Source organism: Phyllostomus discolor, chromosome X (genome assembly GCF_004126475.2).
Source record: "Phyllostomus discolor isolate MPI-MPIP mPhyDis1 chromosome X, mPhyDis1.pri.v3, whole genome shotgun sequence".
NCBI lineage: Eukaryota > Metazoa > Chordata > Mammalia > Chiroptera > Phyllostomidae > Phyllostomus > Phyllostomus discolor.
The window spans coordinates 4750237-4763344 of NC_050198.1; the positions used below are offsets into that span (position 1 = coordinate 4750237).

Genomic DNA, 13108 nt, shown 5'->3' on the forward strand with positions numbered 1-13108 from the left:
AATTCTACCAAGTCGCTGCACCCTTTCTGGAAGACTGGGAAATGTGACTTGCTTGACTGAAATAGAATGAGAAGTGACATTTCTGCCCTGACACATAAGAAAGGATGCTGAGTCGCATTCCGATTCTATTCAGAAACCGGGGTCCCTGAGGACAGGGGCTTTGGACTATATTTGTTCTACATCATTTGCATAGGCCAAACGCATCGCATGCTTGCCATTAAATAAAAAGCTGAGCAAATGTCTAAATATTTGGTGATCTACTGGAAGGTGATGCATAATGGTAGGGAAGGAAAGAATCACAGCCAATTAGTTGCAATGACATCAACATTCTGTAATTAGTTTTTTGAAACACCCTTACTCCCAGAAAATATTAGGTGTTGGGATTCAATATATCTTCACTCGTGAAATATCATTAGAACAAGGCTGTAGGGCTGTGGAACACTTAAGACTACCAGGCCTGAGAAATCAATATCTATCAGTATGGGCTTAACTTATATGGGAAGAAAAACTAATGGGCCAGTTGGATTTAAGAAGTGAGGCTGACTTAATATTGAGGAGTATCTACAGAAATAACAAAAAACAACATCCAGGAGTCCCTGCTGGTGAACCGATATTATGCCCCCTCTGGGCCAGACTTAACGGAAAAACAAAGTTCATCACAATCTCACCCAAATCTGCCTCTAGCTGCATTTCACATTGCTCTTTTCCCACCCTGTCTCTTCTAATCTAGATGGCCTTTCTGGACGTGTAGCTGTCCCCTGCTCAATGCCACGCTCTTTCCTTTATGCCTGCGCCCTAAGAACATTCTGTTCTCTCCACTCAAAAGGTTCGGATAAACACTTAACCTTTAAGATCAAATGTCACCTTCTCTGGAGAAAAGATGATTGCTTCATCGACTAGGGAGGGGACGGGGTCTAAATCGTGACTTTTAAAAAAGAAGACAGAGATTATTTCTATTTAAATAATATTCAAGGAACTTTTAGAAGGTTAAAAGGCCCAAAGATGTCGGGTATAATATAATATTATAGCCAGGTGCTGGCTGCTGCTGCCTCTGCTTCAAAATTCTCGATGCCTCCCTAATTTTTCCAGTCTGAGGGTGGTGAACTCTTCTGAGTTTTAACATGAATCATACAAGGCTATCCCTCCAATACTGATGACAATAAAAACAATGCCAGAAGCAATCATTATCATTGATAAGAAGAAAGGTAAATGACCAGCGAAGAAAACCTGCAGAGCAATTTCAAGAAGCAAAATTAGTAATCTGGTATAGAACAAAGAGAAGCATTTGCACAGCCTACATGAACACCTTTCTTCTAATTGTTTTTTAAAACCAAGTCCTCTGGCTATGAATTGATAGTTGGAGTCATAATGGGTCTTATAATAACATGTATGTTCATGTCATTTTTCTCAAGCTTTTACGCTGTGGTAGATGCTTGATAAATGTCTTTGCAGTAAATGGAGGAGTTGCTGATTTACGTGTATAAGTAGGAACTTTTGCCTGTTGATCCAAGGTTAATTGCTCTCCTGATTTTATTGGGCTTTTCTAAAATAAAATCACAATGAAGAAATAAAATAAAAAAGAGCCCTGACTGGTGCAGCTCAGTTGGTTGGGCATTGTCCTACAAGGTGAAGGGTTGCTGGTTTGATTCCCAGCTGGGGTGCACGCCTGAGTTGAGGGTTCAAGTCCCGGTCAAGGCATGTGTGAGAGACAACTGATTGATGTTTCCCCCTCATATCAATGTTTCTCTCCCTTTCTTTCTCTCCCTCTCTCTAAAAGTAATTAATAAATAAAATCTTTTTTAAAAATAAAAGTCTCAATCACAACAATAATAGTAGTTACAGTAATAGCAGCTAATATTAATGGAACACTTACTATGTAGCAAGTATTGTGAAGTCTTAACGTGGATAATTTTGTTCAAATTCTCAAATTATTCCAACTTTACAGACACGGAACTTGAAGCCTAAGACACACAGTAACGTACCAAGGTAATAAATGAGGGAGCCAGAATTTAACCAGAGTCCGTATACTGCATAAATATATACTTCAGGACTCATGGACATAGACAACAATGTGGTGATTGCTGGGGGGCGGGGAGTATAAGGGACTAAATGGTAATGGAAAAAATACAATACAATGAAGGTTACATCAAAAATGAAAAAAAAAGGGCCCTGGCTGGGGTATCTCAGTGGATTGAGCGCAGGCTGTGAACCAAAGTGTCGTAGGTTCGATTCCCAGTCAGGGTACATGCCTGGGTTGCAGGCCATGACCCCCAGCAACCGCACATTGATGTTTCTCTCTCTCTCTCTCTGTCTCTCTCCCTCTCTTCCCTCGCTAAAAATAAATAAATAAAGTCTTTTTAAAATGAAAAAAAAAAGATATACTTGTGGCAACTAATGACCACCACTAGGCTCATGGTTATTGACTCATTACTGGTAGGTAATGCTGATCTCCACCGCGAAGCTCTCTGCCCCTCCAGGCGTGCAGCATCAAACTCTCTGCCGCTGGCTGAGAGGAGCACAAACCCCTTGGATTTATGGAAGGAGCACGGTGACCATCTCAGGATTATAACCGAGAATTTCCATGACAACACAGTTGGAGGCTTTGTTGCTGGGCCCTGGAATGATGATAAATGCAAGCTTCTTTATTCCCGTTGATCCTGAAAAAAAAAAAAAAAACCTTCCGTGGCAATACACAGTACTAACTGGTTTCCTCTGATGTTCCTGCGATCGAGCTGTCGCCACGCGTAAGTCTTGTGGATCCACCTTTGTAATGTACTTGTAACTTGTTGGTTAAAGGTGTAAGATTCGATATAACACTACCTCCTCAGTAAAGCCTTTTCTGGCACCCTGTCTACTCTAAGTTATCTCTTTCCATGTCCTACTTCCTCAGTATTCTATCTGTAACTCCTTCACAGATCATTTTCCTACTCAGGACTTAAGAGGAAATGTGCTATGAAACATGGCAAGCATTCAGTAAAAATTGCAAATAACTGCATCAAGATGACAATTCATGTCATGTTTAATCCCAATGAGAAAAGACCCATTTTTCTGGGAAAGATCTTTGAGAGTTAAGAAGACAGCTGGCAGCTGATGCCATTTCCGCTGGCAGAAGGAATGAGAATGGCCTGGGAAACCTACAGGAAACAGCATGTATGGATTCTGCTTCCGGTTTTCCCAGAAGTCAGTTGCTAAAGGTTTAAGGCATGAGTCTCGTGCCCATTTTTCCTCAGTAGTATCCCCATTCAAAGAGGCAGTGGGAAGGCTCAGTGGGACAAGCTCACGTTTGGACACCTTGTGTATCCGTGTCCATTTAATTCAGAGACAGACCTCACTGTATAGCAACCTTCCCTAACATGTCATTCTAATGCACTGCAAAAGATGAGAAAATGGGATGTGCGTTCCATCTGGATTCGTGAGCAGAGCATCAGAAATATTTCCAGAGGCTTTGCATAGTGCTAGCAACATTAATGAAATGCCTACCAAAGGCACTGCATTTTAAATGAGAAGCCAAAGGTGTCTGTTAGAAAGCCCTGTGAGCATAGGAACCCGACTGCTGGCGGAGAGCAGGGTGGAGACACGGGGCAGTGATTGAAGTGTCCAGCAGGGGGCTGGCATTCTCTGTCTATAAGTAGCCCTGGGTCCTCTTCAGAACCTCAGTTCAGCACAGCTGCCGTTTGCCAGTGAAGCCAGTGACGTGCAAAGCATCCTGCCTATAGGATTTGAGGCTTTCTCAGTGCAGTTTTTTTCAACCCACTTTAAACCTTCAGGTTCTAAGTATCAGGAAAGACAGGAAATGCAGCGTGCAAATAGCAGACTCAAAGTTCTTAGTTAACTGCAGCGGAGGCTCAGACTGGAATGGGGGTAGAAAGAGTTGATACAGACTGGGTTTAACTCTAAACCCTTATTCACTGAAGTTAGACATGGATTGCACTGGTCATTTTAAGACCAGAGCGGCACCAGCATCAAAATAGTGACAGACAGTGTGGAATGCCATAGTCTGTTATGTACTCAGAGTATTTTTATTAAAGAAGACAAGAGCCCGGCCGAGAATTTTGTCTTCATCTTCACCCACTGCAACATCAAAAGTTAAGAAACAGCATCTCAGGACACTTGTTAGGCGGCAAAGGAAGAATCTAGAGGATGCCTCTCAATGACTGCTTCCTTCAGAGCGGGCCCTGCAACGTCTCCAACCACAGTGTGGATGTCCCCGAGAACGAGGGCTGGTTCCACCGGGGCATCCTCTATGTCATCCCTGCAATTTACGGGGCCATCATTCTGATAGGCCTCGTTGGCAACATCACCCTGATCAAGATCTTTTGTACCGTGAAGTCTATGAGAAACGTCCCAAACCTGTTCATCTCCAGCCTGGCTTTAGGAGACCTGCTCCTCCTGGTGACCTGTGCTCCCGTGGATGCCAGCAGGTACCTGGCCGACAGATGGCTGTTTGGCAGGATTGGCTGCAAACTGATCCCCTTTATACAGCTTACCTCAGTGGGGGTGTCTGTCTTCACACTCACGGCTCTCTCGGCAGACAGGTAAGCACTGGAGGATAGTTCAACTCTTTCCGGGTGGTGGATGCCTCAGTAAACGAGATGCCACGTTGGGACAGACGGAGCTGTTTGCACAAAGGGAAGTTTCACTCAAACTCAGATCCTCTTCCAAGGCATGATTTTGTTCCGAGGATTACTTCTTGAGTTTGACATATTGCTTTAAGAGAAAAAAGTGAATGGATGGCAGGGGGAAAAAAAGGGGGGCAAGTGAGAAAAAAATATCTCAGTGTAAGGTGGAGGTGCATTTTCTGGAGACAAATTGATTTGGTGTGGATTTTCCCCAACTTCTCCCTCCCTGTGAACTTAGTTGACCAGTGAGGGGGGGAAAAATCACAACTAATAGAGTTGAAATCCCAGGCAAATGTTACTAAGAAGCAATTCAGAATCTTCAGAGAACAGAAAAGTCTCACTGCATTTCTAATTCAAAATATTCCTTCCGAAATGACCAACAGGAGAAATAAGCGCCGTTTCCTTGAAATTCATTTTCCTCAGTTAACTTTTCTCACGGCTGATTTTTTTAACTTTATTTTTATTGTTGACACTAGGTTGTCTGTAACCGAACAGCCTGTGTGCTCGTTTTCCTAAGAATCTCTTATGTGAAATCAAACATTAGTGGATTTTTTTTCTAGAGAAAGCTCCATTCAAGATTGATTTTGAATTTGAATATCTTTGGTAAGATACTTCCATATACAGAGCCTTTGGAGTTTTTTCGGGGGTGGCAGTTGAGGGGGGTTGGTACAATGTTTTATTCTGGTAAATATACATATTGTGAACTGCATTTCTTGCATGAACATATTGCTTTCCAATTTATATTTATTCATTCTTAAAAAACTCGTATTCATTTTCTGAACACCTGGTTGAATTAACCAGTGAGGAAATAACTGTGTTATGCCCACAAGTGGCTGAATGTAGCTCATGTACTTCTGAGCTCTAGAAACTGGGCATAGTAATGTCCAGACACCAGACACATCACAGACCAGATGGTCTAATTACGAAAAATTGGGACAGTGAACCAAAGGCTATCAATTTTTATTTTAGAATCAACTGTATGTTCTGGTGTTAAAGATGCGTAAGGATTTGAAAGTGTACCAGGAAAGGCACAAGAAGCGGCTCTTGAAAATGTATGCTCCAAAGAAAATGCCCCACATTGTAATACATGCGGTGCTGGATTCTCATTGTGCAGGGGAACAAACAGTCCCCAGGTGATCTGGCTTTGTTGAGTAATGGACAAATAAGATAGTGTTATCAATATTTGGAGACATGTGTTTATACTCAGCTGCCTGAAGTACACTGCTCAGTACACACGGCGTTTTTCAAAGGTTGAAAACTTAACAGCCCAGAAATGGGGTTTGCACATCAGACCGGCTGGGCAGGGTCTCTCCATTCTGGCTCCTCACCCCCAGCCTTCTGTGACCCTGAGCGCTCGCCCAGGAGCAGCTCTGAGTGTTGACTCAGGGCAGGCCAACTTTGGAGCTGGCGGAAGGTCGGAAGGTCTGGGGCTCGTTACCAGTGGCCGAGGGCACCTCAAGATGAGGGGAATTTTCTTGATGAGAAGATGAGATTTTTGTTTCCGGGGCTGGGAGAGCAGTAGTACAGATGGTGTTTACTCTCTCGGCGGTGGGGGCGGGGGGTGGGGGCAGAGAGGAAAGTGAGGATGTGGGGTGGAAAGATGCGGCTGCCCAGGACCCCTCTGCGGAGTTGCAAAGCCCACCAAACCCACCATCAGCAAAAAGGCCCTTTCAAAAGCCGAGTCGCCTGCTTCGTCGGCTCTAGTGTGTTGTCAGCGAGTTGATCGTTCCTGCATGTCCTTCCCCAGTCCAGAAATCACTATGAGCTTCCATAAAACTAACTTTTTGTGTTTTGCTAAGGCGTAAAAAGGCTGATGGATTGCCTGGACCACAGGTAGTGCACCTAACAAACTTCAACAAGAATAGGGATTGAGCTACTTAAATAATGTAAGACTGTACTTATCCATTTATCTCATTTTTAAAAGACATTGGAGCCTTACAACAACCTCATGAGGGTGACAGGGCAAATATGTATATCCACATATATACAATATCTATTTTTCCCTCAATAAGCCAATAGGCTATAATCTATATACAGTAAACTAAACAAGCGCACAGTTCAATATATGTTTACACACGTCTGTATAGCAGCATTACTACCACCCAGATGGAGATATGGAACAGTTCCAGCATGCTGGGAGTTTCTTTTATGCTCCTTTCCAGGTAATACCCACACCCATAAAGAGGCAATCACTATTCTGAGTTCAATTATCCTGATTGTTTTCACCAGATTATACTTGTTGTGCTTATTATTTTTGTGACGGTCACCCATCTTGGTGCATGCAGCAATGGTTTGGTTTTTTTTAAAATTTTTTAAAGATTTTATTTATTTACTTTTAGAGAGGGAAGGGTGGGAGAAAGAGAGAGAGAGAGAGAAACATCCATGTGCAGTTGCTGGGGGCTGTGGCCTGCAACCCAGGCATGTACCCTGACTGGGAATCGAACCTGCGACGCTTTGGTTCGCAGCCCGTGCTCAATCCACTGAGCTACGCCAGCCAGGGCTCTGGTTTGTTCTTTAGAATCATCAGGTAGTATTCCATTATATGAATATACCTCTATTCATTTATCCATTCTAATGCTGATGGACACTGGGCTGTTTCCAATTTGGGATTGATAATAACCTGGTCTGAAAATTCTTATTTATGTCTTTTAAAGTTCATGCTTATTTCTCTTGGGCGTACGTATGCCCAGGAGTGGAATCGCTAGATCATAAAGGGCATATACTTAGTAAATATTGTTCAAAGAGTTTTCCAAAGTGGTAGTCTGTACTGGATAAATTGATAAACAGTGGGCCAGAAGACCTTCCAAACTGTATGATCATCACAGTTGTTGAGGAGCTTTCAAAATATAGATCCTTAGCCCTCATCCTAAATCTACTCAATCGGGGCTTCTGAGGTGTGAACAGGCACAGGACTAATCACCCACCCCTGCTCCCTGTGGGTTGGCCAGCAATGCCAGTACTCATCCCAACCTCCCTCCCGCAGCGCTCCCCTGCCCCAGGTACACTTGAGTCTTTGTTAATATGAAAAGAATGAATTTGTTCTAGAAAAGTTCATACTGCTGCCACTGTGTCAAAAGGAGTCTTCAAGAGAGTCCCAGAAACCAGAATTCTGGCTTTCACTGATGGCAGATTTGTATTTTAACTCCTCCAGAGAGGTCCCTGCGCTCCCTCCCTCTCCTTTCCTGCTTTCTTCCCTTTGCATACACACTGAGGTGCTCAAACACAGTAGTTACACTGAGCTCTTGGCCCTGCATCCTTGCGTGTAGTGTATCACACTCACTCTCCAGAATGCCTTGCCCTTTCCTGAACAGAATACTCCACTTCCCATCCCATGTGATATATGGCTTGGAATGGGCTGGCACTTTAAACTTTTTTCTGCCGTTACTACCTGTAAGAGGGAGTCAGACCAAGTTACATAACTTTGTGACTTTAGTTGAATTATCTGTAAAATAATAGAGTTGAGCTAGATGATTTCAAAGGTCCTTCCAAGTTTTTCTTGAAAAGATTATTTATTTATTTACTTATTTTTAGAGAGAGGAAAGGAAGAAGAAAGAGAGGGAGAAAAACATCAATGTGTGGTTGCCTCTTGTATACGCCCTACCAGGGACCTGGTCTACAATCCCGGGATGTACCCTGACCAGGAATTGAACCGGTGACAATTTGGTTTGCAGGCCGGTGCTCAATCAATCCACTGAGCCACACCAGCCAGAGTGATCCTTCTGAGTTTTAAACTTTATGGCTTTTAAAAAAAATCTGTCATTTTGCCTATCATCTGGACTCTGGCTCAAGCCTCTTCCTTAAAGCTCTAAGTTGGCCCATTCTTTTTTTTAAAGATTTTATTTATTTATTTTTAGAGAGGGAAGGGAGAGAGAAAGAGAGAGAGAGAGAGAAACATCAATGTGTGGTTGCTGGGGGCCATGGCCTGCAACCCAGGCATGTGCCCTGGCTGGGAATCGAACCTGCGACACTTTGGTTCACAGCCCGCGTTCAATCCACTGAGATACGCCAGCCAGGGCTGCATAATGGTCTTTCCTACTAGATGCCCATCTCTGTACTAGGTGCCTCAGCATTGTGTAAATGGAATTTAAGACCTGAACTGGACCCTCAACAGGAAAAGGATGAGTAGAGTTTGTGTTTTCCTTTCCCAATAACTGTAAAGTTTAAAGCTGCATTTAATGCCTGCTTTAGTATCATCATGCAGTGTTATTTCTGCTAGAATGGGGCTGGCAGGATGAATCCCAAAGACAGACAGATGAAGCAGTTCTCGAGTAACGGGGTCCTTGTTCAATCTCATCAAAGACTGTTCATAATTTCCCCTTCCCTTGTGATTTGGAATGTGTAAAGAAACAGGAAAGCGTTACACTTATGCTGTCTTCTTGCAGTGCAGATTCTTTGAATTTATTACCAGGAATTTATGAGATAATGTAGTTTTCAGCTTTCCTATCACCTAGAGCTGCATGGTCCAACATGCAAGCCACTAATCTCACGTAGTTATTTAACTTAAATAAAAGCAGCCCTGGCTGGGTAGCTCAGTGAACTGAGCGCGGGCTGCGAACCAAAGCGTTGCAGGTTCGATTCCCAGTCAGGGCACATGCCTGGGTTGCAGGCCATGACCCCCAGCAACCGCACATGGATGTTTCTCTCTCTCTCTCTTTCTCCCTCCCTTCCCTCTCTAGAGATGAATGAATAAAATCTTTTAAAAAATAACTTAAATAAAGCTAAACATTCAGTTCCGTGGTCACACAAACCACATGTCAAGTGCTTAGTAGCAATAGTTGACTCTATGTGACAATGCAGATACAGAACATTCCCATCGTTGCTGAAAGTTCTATTGGACGATACAGAAGAGAGTTTGCTCTGTGCCTTTGAGTCCAAATCTCTTTCTCAAGATCCACATTACCTGCTCTCACTCCTTGAGGATATCAGGAATTCCTCAGATTAGCAAATATCAAATGCCTCCCGGCGACATAAGGTCTTTCAGTCTCCAGGCAGCCCAATCCAATCCCCAGCCTCAGGCTTGGGGAATTTAGGTATCCCGTTGATGAGATTTGGAGACCTGAAGAATACATGTGGAATTCACTTTCTGGGTCTGCATTATGAACTTCTGCCCGATCCTTCCGTTCTCTTGGGCCAGGTCTCCTTCCACCTGCCAGTCTGTCTTTCTATCTTATCCTAAGACTTGATTGGCACTGCTCTGGCTCAATTCTGTTTCTCATTGTCTCGCACATGTGCCACCTGGCTTTCCCCCCATCTTCATTTCCCCCTCCCCGGTGGCCGGGCTCTATTCCCTCCGTCTGTCCAAGTCCTAGCAGTCCTTCAAGGCTCACTTCAAATGCCTTCTCCTCTAGGAAGCGTTCACTGATCTTTTCTTTTTCCTTTCCCAAGATGCTCTTGCCTGTTCATTAAATGCCGAATTATCCTACCTTGTATTATTAGGTCCTTTTCATAGTTGTGTTCTCTACTTCCTTCCTCATATGGGAAGCTCCATGAGTTCTCTGCCTTCTTTGACAGCCAGGGCCACCTGACATCTAGCAAGAGGACAATAAATTACAGCTTGGTTAGTGTCCGAGCAATAACAAAACGATGAAGTCCAATGGCTACAAATACAGTTCACGCCCTTGCAAATGGTGTTGAGACTCCATTTCCAATTGGAGGAGGGAGTTCCACGCACCTCCAACAAGTAATTCTCCGAATACCAGCTGGTTATCTGAGAAATCAACTCAACTCGGACACAATCTAGCCGGAGACAGCATCAAATTCCACAGGTTGAAGGCTCAGTCCTACTAGGCTGCAACCCCTACTCCTCGCCCCGACTTCAGACACTAGTCTCAAGTCCAGGTTTTACCTATTCTTCTGACCAACTGGCTATAAATCACAGGATCTCATAATCCCCTCTCCTTGGTTCCAGAAATTTGCTAGAGTGGCTCACAGAGCTCAGAGAAACGCATTCCTTACTAGATTACCACTTTACTATAAAAGAATATAACTCAGGGTAAGGTATGCGTACAGAGCATGGAGCTTCTGTAGGCTCTCCAGTGCACCACTCTGGCCACATCCTCGAGTGTTCACCAACCCAGGAGCTGTCCTTATGAGTTGTTATGGAGGCTTCATTACATAGTCATGATTGATTCAATGATTGGCCATTGGCAACGGATTCAACCTCCAGCCTCTCTCCTCTTCCTGGACATGGGGAAAGGGGGTAGGGAAGAGCAGGACTGAAAGTTTCAACGTGCCAATCACACGACTGGTTCTCTTGGTGACCGGTCCCCATCCTTGAGTGCTTTGGAAAAGTCACCTCATTAACATAACAAAAGACACCTGCATCATTCTCAACACTTAGGACATTCTAAAAATTTTGCGTGTTATGAGCTACGAACGGTGGACAAAAGACAAAATATATGAGAAATTTATTTTGGTTATCTGAATGACCAAATACATATTTCTTATAAATCATAATACAATGCCTTGTTTCACAGAGAGACCAAAAGAAGTGATGGAATTTGGCCTCGTCACGACAAACTCAGAATCGAGTCAGACTTGAACTCTCTTGTCCTCATTCCAAGTCCCAGTTAGCCTCAGGAGAATTGGGAACTGTTCTTCAGAAACCATCAAAACACAGAGTGGGATTCTATTTCTCTTCCCTGGGAAGCAGGAGCTGCCCACCCCACGATGTACTATTTTGAGGGATACCCCAGGAGTCACGCCCTCTCCCTCTCCCTGTCTAGAGATCACCCAGGAACTTCAAAGGCTCCTCTACTATGCTGGAGGCCCAGCTGCATTCATTCCAAGCAGACTGATCCTGGCCCACACGAGATGATTTCTTGCCCCCCTGTCGGAAAGGTTACATGAGCCATCAGTTCATAATTTTTCTATAGCACGACTTTCCTGAAGGGTATGTTGCCTCTCTGGAAGGAGGCTGAACTCCTGTCTCCCCGCAGCGAAGGGATCTGCCACAGCCGCTGGCAAGCTCCGGGAATGCTCAGGCGGCAGGTGCAATTGGAAGCGGGGTTTCCCAGAAAGGCTCTCTTAATTGGAGCCTTTTCAATTTTACTGTGGAGAGAAGGGCAGCTAAGAACTTTGACCTTGTCTGTGTAGACTTTTATGTGATTAATTAAGTATCATTTCTGGCAACTTAATATGCATGGAAGCAAAAAAAAAAAACCCCCCAAAACCCAAAAAGCATAGACTGGATCATGAAACCTAGGCCATAGTTTTCAAAGGGCTCCCTGGGGAGGTTTTTTATTGAACTGTGCTTGTCAATAACATCCTTTGTAAATAGACGACATTTGCATTTTTGCACTTGTAAATCCTCCTGGTATGTGGGGTTTGCATAAATTCTCCCTTAAAATGCATGTTTTGCAGAATAAAAGAAAAAACTTTCTCCATTCCTCTTTTTCTACCTCCTAGAGTATTTTTTATTATAGTCACCTTTGAAACTCTGGTGATTAGTAGCTGATGTTTGCTGCTACTTAAAATAATTTTATTTTCTTCAAAACCTCTAAGAAGCTGCTGGTTCGTTTCACACATTAAAGGTCACCTTCTGTACGTCTTCATTGGCTACTCAGTCAAAAGGAACGATCAACACTATTCTACCATCCAATTTTTTTTCAGGTTTCGATTGAGGTATAATTTACATTCAGTAAAATTTTCGGTGTACAAAATTCTATGAATTTTGACAAACTCATATAGTCATGAAACCAGTAGCACCACAAGCACAACACAGAATATTTTCCTTATCCTCCAAATTTTCTCATGTCCTTTGTTGTCTACCCCCTTTCTCCACCCCTAGCTCCTAATCTTTTCAAGACTACCATCAATTAGGCTACTCAGAGAGCTGCCTTGGCCTTCTAGAAAGACAGTTACAGAGGCACAAGTGAGCCAGCTGAGCTGCTTGGACTCAGGGAACAAGTTACAAAGGTAAAAGAAAGGCACTTGGAGACAGATTCGGGGGGTTAGCCGAGGATAAACTGTAGTTGCCCGCCGCTCCCCTGGTTGCAAGTCTAGTGGGGACACTTAGAGCTTAGAAAAAAGAAAGCAAAGATACACGCCCGAAGACGGCATGTGCATGCTCTACAGAGAGTATGCACTGGGTTCTTTGTCTTAAGGGTTTTTATCCATTTTCCAAAGGCAGGTATTTTAGGGGAGGTCACAGGGGAAGATCTCCCTAGAATATTCATCAGCTTTCCACACATGTCCTTTAATATGCTGATTCAGCAAAATGAGCATTGAGGGTCAGGGTCATGGTCTGCACTGATTGGTCAGTGCTAGTGTAGGGTCATTAGTCTTTGCAGCTGGTCCTATGCCAGTGGTCCTGTTGCTTCATCTGGTTTTGCTGCTTCTCTGGGCCTGGAGCTGACACAGAACTGAAGCTCAGATGTTATCACTAGTTGGACCCAAACTCTGCCTCTGTGGACAACAGACCCAAGGCTTTGTTCCCAAAATAATTTAATGCTGATCAGAAGCTCATTGTCGGGAGGGCTTAATGGTTA

General features: G+C 43.7%; 1 protein-coding gene across 1 annotated transcript in view; it reads left to right on the forward strand.

Annotated features, from left to right (window-relative positions):
- Positions 1 to 3719: 3719 nt before the first annotated feature.
- GRPR (gastrin releasing peptide receptor) overlaps positions 3720 to 13108 on the forward strand; it is a 32831-nt gene continuing 23442 nt past the window's right edge. The window contains exon 1 of the mRNA XM_028523179.2: positions 3720 to 4535. Within this exon, the coding sequence (XP_028378980.1) occupies positions 4141 to 4535 (395 nt within the window). The 5' untranslated portion in view covers positions 3720 to 4140. The remainder of the gene's footprint in view (positions 4536 to 13108) is intronic.